Source organism: Chelonia mydas, chromosome 11 (assembly GCF_015237465.2).
Source record: "Chelonia mydas isolate rCheMyd1 chromosome 11, rCheMyd1.pri.v2, whole genome shotgun sequence".
Classification (NCBI taxonomy): Eukaryota; Metazoa; Chordata; order Testudines; family Cheloniidae; genus Chelonia; species Chelonia mydas.
In genome coordinates, this window is record NC_051251.2 from 67,930,587 (window position 1) to 67,941,758 (window position 11,172).

The 11,172-nt window shown below is 46.1% G+C and overlaps 1 protein-coding gene across 1 annotated transcript; it reads left to right on the plus strand.

Annotated features, from left to right (window-relative positions):
• Nucleotides 1–4,407: 4,407 nt before the first annotated feature.
• Nucleotides 4,408–9,614, plus strand: LOC119567392 (interferon lambda-3-like). Its single transcript, XM_037912773.2, has 6 exons — nt 4,408–4,417; nt 4,789–4,949; nt 6,004–6,081; nt 7,115–7,258; nt 8,204–8,284; nt 9,437–9,614. The coding sequence occupies exons 1-6, from the start codon at nt 4,408–4,410 to the stop codon at nt 9,533–9,535; spliced, it is 573 nt and encodes a 190-aa protein (XP_037768701.2). The 3' UTR covers nt 9,536–9,614.
• Nucleotides 9,615–11,172: the final 1,558 nt, after the last annotated feature.

Sequence of the window (11,172 nt, forward strand, 5' to 3'; positions counted from 1 at the left end):
ACTTGTGATGATATAGAGCCTGCTTGGAGAGTGAAAGTGAATATTTCTGGCAAGACTGTTGACTTTAAAATTAACTCAGGAACTGACATTGCAATCATCTCGGAGGGGACCTACGAGCACCTTCAACCCCTCACGGAGTTAAAGTCACCAGACACAGCTCTGACCTAGCCCTGGAGGTATTCAGAACTGGATGGGCCAGTTCGCCACAGAAATAACTTACAAAGACCAAAGCTATGCATTCACAGTGCATGTGATCAAAGGATCAAAGACCAGCAACCTTCTCAGCCACAGCATGGCAGCCATGTGGGCCTAGTGAAGAAAAGTAGAGGAATTCAATGAAGGTTTTGATAAGACTGGACTTTTGAAAGAAAATCCAGTAGAAATCAACTTAAGGGACAATGCTGGATCATGCAGTGTACAAACACCTCTACCAGAGAGACCCTGAAGGAGACTAGCTGCATATTTATGTGAATTCAGAGGACATCATTACCTGGTTGTTGTGGACTGTTTTTCCAGGGATATAGAAATAAATATACTTGAAGGACATAACATGTCACAGTGTTACCGAGAAACTAAAGTACACTTTTGCTCACTTTGGTAGTCCAGAACAACTAGTGACAGACAACAGATCACAATTCACTGCAGCAGAATTTAAGTCATTCTGAACAAAATATGATTTTGAACATATTACTAGCAGCCCACATTACCCACAAGTGAATAGAGAACTGAGAGAGCTGTACAGACAGCCAAGAAAATCCTACATCAGGAAGACCCATTCTCTGCTCTTCTGAGTTACTGATTAACACCACTAGCAACCACTGGATATAGTCCAGCACAACTCCTCTTGGGAAGACAACTCAGACCTACTGTTCCAACGCTGGGAAAAAATCATCTCCAAAGTGGCCAGACATGAAATGAGTAGCCAAATCACACACAAAAAGGTGCGGGGGGGGGGGGAGAGTTTACAAACACTTTTACAACAGACATCACTCAGAGAACTGCGAGGTCTAGAACGTGGTGACTGTGTTCATGTCAAATTGGATAGAGATAAGGAATGGACAACTCCAGGTGACATAAAGAAAAGAATTCACCTCCAAGATCATATATGATTGAGACCAACAGTGAAGAGTTCAACAGAACCCATCAACATCTACAGTTTCTTCCTCAGAAAGAACAATGAACAGAGCAAACCCTACGGATGGCAGATACAGAACAAGAAGACGTCAGCTCAAGATCCAGATGAACCTAGTTGTTGCAACTAACGGACTGCCAGATGACCAAGTTGCTATGTATTCGGGTTGTGCAATTTAAAACCAGTATGATTCAGAGACACTTAAAAGACTGATCCATACTGAACTTCAAAGCTAGTGTGATAGTGTAAGTATTGTAAATGGTAGGAATGTAGAACTAATAGGAGGAGATGGAATGGAATGTTAAACTGTATTACACTGTGCAGCCATAAGGTGATGCTGTGTATAAAATTCCTTATTTAAAGTTAACCTTAGTCATACCTGGCAGAGCATCTGGTGAGTATAAACAAGCTCTGGTGGGTATAAACAAGCAATCAGCCCTGACCCACTACACCTACAGAAGGTGTCAAGCCTGGAGTGGGGAGTTACAAGTGCTGAACTTGGCTCAGGTGGGACCTGACCAGGAAGGAGAGCAGATCTGTGACTCCCGCTCAGGAAGAGAAGCCTGGCTGGAGTCAGGGCGCTGCGTGGGACCGCTGGTAGACAGAGCTTCCCTGAAGGAAGGTGGGGCTGCAGCAGCGAACCCAAGGCAGTAGTGAAGGAAATCTGGGGGAAGTGAGTGCACCCAGGATTCTCTATGCTGGTGGAGGGGTTCTGGGGTAGGAAGACTCAGCTAGGTCAGGGACTGCCCTGCCAGGGGCACAGAGAAAACTCCCTTGCAGCAGAACCAGCCGGGTGGCAGGAAGTGCTTAGAAGCTCTGCAGTGAGCCCAGGGAAGAGGCTTAGAGAGAGCAGAGCTGAGACACTGGGAGCCTGGCAAGAGGCTGAGTCAAAGGCCCACGACAGGACCAGGTAGGAAGCGGTCCAGGGAGGTCACGAGGACTCTGCGCAGTCAGGCCTTGGCTGCCTATCCAGGGATAGCAGAACACAGGGCGAGGGAGGGCCTGTGCCCCCCTACCAGCCCTCTCAGGAAGGTGGAATGGACGAGCCTGGCGTCGGATCGAAGGCCCAAGGTAAGGGTGACAGGGAAGTGTTTGTTTGACCGTTGGTTTATGCCAGAAGGGGTGGGGCTCTATGTTACCCGGGCAGAGGCCATGTCACAGGAAGCAGCAGACCACGGCACCACCAGAGCTGCTATCAGTGGGGGCCCAAAGGAGAGGTGAGCTTGCTATGCTATGCCTAATGAGTAGGGGGGTGCACTGGCCAGGAAGTAGTGTTGCCAACCCTCCAGGATTTTCCTGGAGTCGCCAGGATTTAAAGATTAATCTTTAATTAACCATGATGTCATCTGATGAATCCTCCGGGAATATGTCCAGTCAAAGTTGGCAACCCTACCAGCAAGTCACTCTCTTACACAGGCCTGGTTCCATGAAGCTGCCAGGAGAGCCCATGCCCACCGGCCCAGCTGGATCTGACAGCAGCAAAAGGCTAACAAGATGGCCGAGCTGGTTCCAGTCACAGCAGCATAAATTCTGGTATTAGTTGAATCAGCTCGGCCTGCCCCTCAGAACTGGGACAGCTGGTCACCTACCTGAGCAGCAGAGACGGCTGGCGAGTTAGTAAAACAACAAAAAGTCAAAGGCAGAAAAGGAGGAAAGATCCCTAACTCTTCCACCAGCCCCATGTTCACACAGAGTCTTGGATTCAGAGTTCATCTGCCATCAAAGTGTAGGTTGCATCAGGGTTGATCTCAGGCCCACCTCATTGTTAACCTCTGTTCAAGTTATCAGATCTGATGGCCTCCTAGATTTCTCTTTGATCCATTTCATCTACAGCCCCAACTAGATGCAGCCAGAAACAGTCAGAGATGTGACTGGTATGAAAGAACAACAGAAGAGGCTGTAAGGGGGAAGAGAGAAGAATTCTGCAGAGTCTTTGTCAACCAGCTTCTCTACCGAACAGGCCCATGCACTCACAGCTCAGCTGCAACAATTCCTTACGAGGTCTGGAAGAAGGAAAGGGTGCGAGTTCTCTCACTACAGTGGTTTGAAAGGTTACAACCAAAGATACATGTGCTAGTTCCTAACTCTGCAACTACGGCCACTCCTCATGCTGAATGCCAGAGTATCCTTGCCCTAGGGGCGAGTCAGGCCGAGGCCTTGGCCTGCCCTTGGTAAGCCATCCCTTTTTGGAGGGAAATTAATATTGGCTTCTAGGTCCCAGTCCCACTGGCCACAGTTCAGGCTTGTTGCTGGTGATTTAACTGGGAGTCTCTGTGAGTTGTCTTCCTATTGGCCATCTGTCGGAGCCTCTGTTGCAAGCTACCTGCTTACAAACCCCTCTTGACACACAGTCCTTATTTATGTCGGCGCCTCTGAGAGCAGACAGCCCCTCCCCAGTGGCGAAAAGGAGTCCTTCTCTAGACCAGTGCCCTGGGTCTGGAGTACCTTGGAAGGCTGCTACCTCCGTGCCTCCCCCCTCCAGTCTCTGCTGTTCCCCCCAGGCTGTATCGCAGTATTGCTGCAGCTTCCGCTCACCTCCTGCCAGCCCCAGCCTGCTCCCCTGCCACACTCCCATTCAGCCTGGCCCAGCGCTCAGACAACCTGTGGCTGGCTCTTCCCCCTTGGACCATCGCCAAAAGTGCTTCCCAGGTTTTCCTTCCCCCAGCCCTTGCTTCCCAGGTAAATCACAAACGTGGATCCTTAACCTGGATGTTATCAAGACTGCGAGGGAAGGCTCCCTCCTGGGAACAGTCCCTTTCTGCCCATTGTGAGAGTACTCAGACCACTGTCCTTTCGCCCTTCGCTCATCAGTGATGACTCGCAGAGTCACTCCTGAGGGCGGGGGAAAAAATGAATGAAAGGGCTGCTCGGTGGATCATTACGGTAACACAGCAAATCCGGAAACTGGGCAATGCTAAGATTAGAAACAGAACTCGCCTACTCTAGGCAGGGAAATCTTGCATCGTTTGGTCATGATGTCATGCAGAGTTTCCCTCACCTGGGAATCCCTGGTAGTGGCACACGCAGCTCAGGAGCGCAGAGGGTTATGAGCTAGATGCACCTGCCGTACTTTCACTTTCCGGTTTCCATTGATTCCAGCCGCATTAGAGCGTGGGTTTTTCTCCTTCGACAAAAGGAAAACAAGATATCACTTTATTTTTTCCTAAAGAGTATAAAAGCAAGAGCAATGGAAAAGAGAGGCTACATTCACAGACCAGAGGGAGGCCAAGCAACCCTGAGGAAGAAGAAGAAACTAAAGCCATTTCCCAGCAAACATGCTCCAAGGTACGTGCCACGAGGTCTGGGGCATCTGTCTAGCATATGGACTTACTAGACTGATCTGCTGTGATCTACTCTAAAGAGTAAGGATCAAACATTATCCGTCCCTCTAAGTCTGTTACCAGTTTATTTTTTATTATTAGTGCCGGGGGCCGTAAATTAAGGGGCCTGATCTGAAAACATTTGTGAATAGAAGAGTTGAGTTTGCTCAGCTGCAATCTTTGGAGTCAAGCCACCAATGTATATATTTGATTGTAGCCCTCATCTTCCTGCACCCCTTCTTTCCCCGCCTTGTCAGACTGTCAAAAATACAGTTTATAATCCTTGTAACCTGGAAATGGAGTGATGTGTGTATTTCCCCTTTCTGATTCAATTAGGAAAAATGGTGGCTTGCAAACTGCTCCTTGCCCTGACCCTATGGACAATGTCTACGGAGGCCTTTCCCAAAGGGGCTCAGGAGAAGATGTGCCACCTCTCAAAATACAAGTCCCTGCCACCCTGGGAACTGGAGACCTTCAAGAATGTCAAGGACAGATTTGTAAGTGCAAAGAAGACACATAAGTAGGGCAATAATGGCAATGTGGGTGCTAGGCTGTAGTTTCAACCGCAGCCTTCTCGGCATATTACTGTGGGCAGATGAAATATGCTTCGGTAAGTTTGGGGTGTAGGGTTGCAGACAAAATAGAGAGAAGTCTCTCTGTCTGGATCTTCTTTGTTGGTGATCCCCCACCCAGTCTTAGTTAAGAAAGGGCAAAGCTCAGAATGTTCAGCTCCGGCAAGAGTCAGAGAGAGGCAGAGTCATGGACAGGGCAGGAAGGTGGGAACTGATCTAAAGCAGAATCACAGATTAGACAATAGCAAGGGAAGAACGGCATTCTTACTATTAGAAAGGAGCTAGGAGAGAAAGAAGGGGCAACCTGTCTAAGTGGGTGTTCCTGATTCGAGTCAGTCTAAGGAGGTCAGGGCCTGGCCAGCTCGGATTTCTTACAGAGTCAACTGTCCTTAATCTTAAATCTCAGAAAGTTTTGAAAGGGGTTCAAACTCTGTCCTGAGTTACAATCAAACCTAGAGAATGAGAGCCAGTTTTTAACTATAGGCTATCTTTCCCTTCCAAAGAAAACTGAGTCTAGTCCCTTAAATAGACAATCTGAGGAACCCAAATTCATGTCATGCCATCAAGCAGCATTAGAGAGATCAAGTCATTTATTTTTAAGTCGTGCAAACATTCCACGTTAACCAATGCTGACGCGGAGGAAGTGCACCACTCAGATGAGCGGTCAAGAGTTAAAGGATGCCGCTTCTCAGTTAAACTCCTGCACAAATGCAGTTCACAACCTGAAACCAGCAAAGCAATATGACAAGCGCGTGTTGTTGACATCTGTGCCATATTTGGCACCTTCTCGGGAAGAGCCAGGACTCTAGTACAGCAGCATTCTTAGGGGATCGAGGTGTTGAGTCAAATTGTGCCAGGATTTTGTACCTTTGCATGGCTGAATGGGGTTATATGATGTAACTGAGGACCGAATTTGGCACTTTCTCCCCTGCTTTGCTTCCTTTACACATTTCCCTGTGTTCTTATTTTGTGCCTCCAGGAGGACATCGTGCTGTTGTCAGACCGAAAATGCAACACCAAGATTTTCCACCGGAACTGGAAAGTCAAAGAGCTGTCGGTAAGAAAGACCTCTGCCAAGAGAGACAAAGTTACAAAACAGCACTTGCTTCTTTCCAAAGTTGCAGTACTGTCTCTTTCTAAGCTGGATGCTGATTTCACGTGATCCTTTTGTAGAGTAACATGGAGAGGGAATTTATTCCCAAATGACACAGGTATCTTCTGAGGTTGGAATCTGGCCCTTTTTCTATATCTATATTTTGTACATCCTTAGGGCTGGGAAGCCAGACAAATGTTGAGACTGTGGATCAATTTAAATATTGCAGCAGAATATTTAGCACATGGTAAGGCTAGCCACTGAAAAACAGGGGCAGGAGACAGAACAATATATTGCCTGGCTTCAGATGGCATCAAATAATTGAGCCAGGGAACAATTTACATCTCAGCATCTCTAGTTTAGCCCTGACAAATTGAAATCACTGTTCCATGTTAATACAAGGCATGATACTAACCTTATCCTCAGTGCTCAAAAACCAAAGGCTTTGTCACCGTCAACTCATCCACATCTGTCTTTACCATCTATTTCCAGACTGAACTTGGTTAATCTCCCTCACATACGCAGCTCCAGGTCATGTGGCAGGAAATCCTTAGTTTCTGTATCTTGGTTTCCCACGAGAGAATAGTTTAGTTCTCTAAAACCATATTCACATCAATGTACAGCCAGTCTGAAGATCCAGAAAACGTTCCCCAAATCACCAGCAAAAATAAAAATAAAAAAATACTTGCACTGCCCAACTATGTCTTCAGATTGTAGTAACGTAAAAAAGGTTTGAGATTGATCTGAAGCACAAAATGTTGTTGGATTCCAAGGAAGGAAGGTGTAAGCAACAGAGTCCAAAGGTTCGTGATTAGCAGGCTCTGTGTACAGAGTGGATTCACACCTCCCCTGCGTCTTAGGTCTCTTCCCAATGGCCACGGCTTTGGAAAGTCTCCTGAAGCAGGCCACTCCTACCTGCTGCTAACACAGACATTCCTTATCTCCCTGTCTGCAACTCCCCTGGACACACTGTTTTACCTGCACATTCTCTCCCTAGGTGCACGACAGAGTGATCCTGGTAGAGACGGAGCTGCACCTCGTTATTGACGTGCTGGAGAACTTTGGGGATCCCAGTCTGTCTGAGCAGCTTGTGAAGCCATTAGAAATCCTGAGGCACATCAGAGAGGACTTGAAGAGCTGTGTGAGTATTGTATTGCAAATGGCTTGTGCCACAGTGGGTCTGGGAGTTGTGTATTGAACTCCAAACAGCACTAATTTCTTACGTGGATCCAGGATCTAGGAATCCTTGGGCCAGCAGGGCCAGCTCCAGGTTTTTTGCCGCCCCAAGTTCCGAGAGCGCAACTGGCCAAGCCAAAAAAAAAAAAAAGGGTGGCCGGAATGCCGCCCCAAGCACGTGCTTGCTTTGCTGGTGCCTAGAGCCGGTCCTGTTTGCCAGTAATTGTGGACTTTGGTTTCCACCACCATTTATAACAATGAAAGTGTCCGGATTACTTAGTTGCTGTATGCCTTGCTCATATACATGATCTAATTAGCTAATTATCTTGATTAACTAGTTAGGGACAGATGATGCCTGGCTGCTCTCTACTGTGCAAGCAGCTATGTCCCCACTGTCGGCTCCTGGGCTGTAGTTTGGTACCACTGCAGACACTGTGCTCTCTTTAGCACAGCTACTGTTGTTTCCATGTGCCCCCCAGAACATCGCAGTGGAGGTGGGGAGGAACTGGGAGGAGGCAGACCCATGGGTGGCTGCATACACTGGGGGAGTATGCTGCACTCCTGCTCGGCTCCAGGGCATATTCGGTTTCTATTAGGTGAAGTTCCTTCCAGAGCTCCTCTGGGGAGCACAAGGCATACCTCCCCCTACACAGGGCCATTCCCACAGTGTCAGTAAAGCCCTGAGTTAATGCTTCAAACACTTCTGAAGTAGAACAATGTCATACAAATGCTTGGTATTATTAACAGAACATGGAAGGTTAACATGGAATCCACAAGTGTAGAGAACTAGATAAACTCAATCAAATCAAGATCTGCCTTGGGCTTGTACCGAGAGGAAGGAGGCTCAGCCACTGTTCTTGAAATCTCAACTCATGTGCCAGTCTGCTTCATGTATTGATTTTCTTTTCAGGCCAGACATCAGCCTCACGGCCATCAACGCTCCCGGATGCTGACTAACTGGCTCCTAAAATTCCATGCAGCCAAGAAAATGGTGAGTACATTTGGCAAACACACAAGACAAACTTTCATCACATGTTAGTGGGAACAAATCCATACAGGATCATCAGCTCCATTCCGTTCCCATGGGGCCAGTGCAGGATGGTGCCCTGTATATTGTCCAGGACCTTCAGCAGTCTAGGAGTCCTGAGACTGAATTAGTTCAGAAAAAAGCTGGTAAATCTCTCACATCAGGAAGGCTTGTTACATCTGCTGTCAGACTGTAATAGACCAGGCATCCAGAAAACACCCTTTTCTTTGTGGCCTAGTTTGGGTCCTCCCATAGGATGCAAATAGCAGAATTTCAGATAAACACGAGGCATCTGATGCTCCATTGCTCTGTACCTTGTACCTTGTGGAATCATTTATATTTGTGCAAAATGCTGCTGACTCTGAAATCCCCCCTCCCTCACACTGCTGGCAGAGCTTTACACCAACTTGCTATTCGCTTTGAAGAGGTGGAGATGCTGGGCTGGGCAATGGGAAAAGAGGCCCAGAGATCATTCATTCGTACAGATCTGCCAATGCCCAGGCCTTCTTAGCAATCAGATCTAGACAAAGATAATACCCATCAAGTTGACTGTTACCCCAGATCATTGTGCCTTTTGCTTCATTCAGACTCACTGCTTAATGTAATAGACTACAGCACACATTGTTATATATTTAGAATTACAGAACATTAGAGCACCATGTAAATGAGTATTTACTTAGGTTCGAGTGTTTGTAAGGTCTTGTCTACGCAGGGACATCCCGGAAAACTAATCTGAATTAACTAAAAATGTGAGTTGGAAGGGGATTAGTTAAACTGCATTAAATCCCTGTATGGATGCTGTTATTCAGAGTTAAAGCGATCTCTGGAAGTGAAGTAAAGTAACCAAATTAAGACCACTTTAATTTTGAATGAGGGTGTTCACACAGGGATCTAATGCTATCAACTAACCCACTTCAAATTCACACAGTTTGTTCAGATTAGCTTTCCTGGATGTCCCTATGTAGACACTGCTCTGTTCACCCTTTTTCTGCATGCTCTGTGCTCCCTATCTATATACACCCCTTCCATCAGGCCTTTGTCCAGTAGCTTTCCCTCGCCCAGTGTGAGCCAGCCATTCTCTGTTACAATGTGTTCACTCCCTCTCTCCTGTCCCAGGAAACTCCGGGGTGCCTGGAAGCATCTGTGATCTTCAATCTCTTCCGATTCCTGAACGAAGACTTGAAGTGCGCAGCCTACACGGATTTCTGCACCTAAATGCAAAGTCTTTACACTGTCTCACCTCATGCACTAATCAGACACTGGAGAGCCCAGCGAATGGGAACCCTGAATCCTTCCTACAGGACACTATATTTTAACCAGGCATGATGCTCTTTCTGCCTTGGCATCTTACCACGGAGACCCATCACCAATGATCTCTGAACAAAAGATTCCGATACAACTGATCTTCAGGAAGAGATCTCTCCGACTCCAATTGCCAGTAGCTGATTGGTTGTAGGCCAATTCCTTAAGTGCAGCTAAAGTGTAAGACCTGTTCCCACAGAAATCAATGGGAGATTGGCCATTGATTTCAGTGGGATTAAAATTTGGCCCTAGAGGATAGTATTATTTATTGTATTGGTTGATTGCTACGCAAAAATATTTGCCAATAGTATGTTGTGTTGCTGTTATTTATTTTAATTTAAAGGACTAGTTTTTCCCACCATTTGTTTGATTTACAGACTAGTGACTATTTCATTATTGTCTTAGAAAGATGCTGGAAAATGCAATAATGTTGATGCATGGAAGGTGTTGCTGTATTAGACAGATTCCGAGAATCTATTTTTGTTTTACTGGCTGACATAATGTTAAGCCATCTGATGCGATCCTTATTTAAACAAATCTGATTTGTATTTAAGTTATTTATTGTATCTATCATTTTTATGTGCATATTTATCAAATGGGCTGTTTTTATAATATTTAATGTAAAAATGGAAGATGTAAAATTAAAACTGAAATGATATAAATTGATGATTGACCCTCTCCTTGCTGACTGCATTATGTTCTGATCTCATCACCTCCAAAAAATAGAAAATAGCAAAAGTCATTAAAGGCAGGGAAGTACTTCCCGATGAGGAGAAATTGAAGACATTAATGCTGCTTAGATTAGCTGGATGGGGAGAGGGGACATAACAGAGATACTTAAAATAATGAAAAGTCTAAAGTTATAGGTATCTTCCCACGATAGCAAATCCCAGGGAATCCCTGGTGGCAGGACTGAATATTATGGGGCCTTTAAATTGGGCAAAAAGCACTGACTATAATTACTATCCTATACTTATCACAATCTATGTGACACACTCTTCTAGAGTAAAATGCTGCTGTTTTAACTGGAGCCTGATTGTAACATGTATTGCTTTTTGCTTCCTTTTTATTTGTACGCATTGATATCCGTGTGAAGACACAGGTCTGGGAAAACTATTCAACTGCTCTTGCAGAGTACATCGTGGCTGCAATTTGCACTGTTTTTGTCTGAGGGGGATAGATACTGGGGATTGGCACTCGGGAAACCTGGATTCTATTCCCAGCTCTGCCACTGACCTGCTGGAGTGGAGGATGACGTTGGGCAAGTCACGTCTCTGCTCTGTACCATCTGTAAAATGGGAATACTGATACCGAATTCCTTGGTAAAGTGCTTTGAGACCTACCCGTAAAAACACTCTATAAGAGCTGGGTGTTATTAATATTATATGCACTATATAAAAAGCCTGATTCTCCGTTGCCCCAGTGCTGTCACCGCTCGTGACTTTTTCACAGGTTGCAGGATTTCAGCTGGGGCTGGAGTCTGTCTGGTGATGATGTGAGAATCTCCAACCCTCTTGGGAATTGCAGCCTTGCTTCTGATTGGCTGTCTT

Coding starts and splice junctions, on each gene's coding strand:
- LOC119567392 (XM_037912773.2), top strand. Junction 4,950..6,003: donor AGAATGTCAAGGACAGATTT/GTAAGTGCAAAG, acceptor TTGTGCCTCCAG/GAGGACATCGTGCTGTTGTC. Junction 8,285..9,436: donor TCCATGCAGCCAAGAAAATG/GTGAGTACATTT, acceptor CTCCTGTCCCAG/GAAACTCCGGGGTGCCTGGA.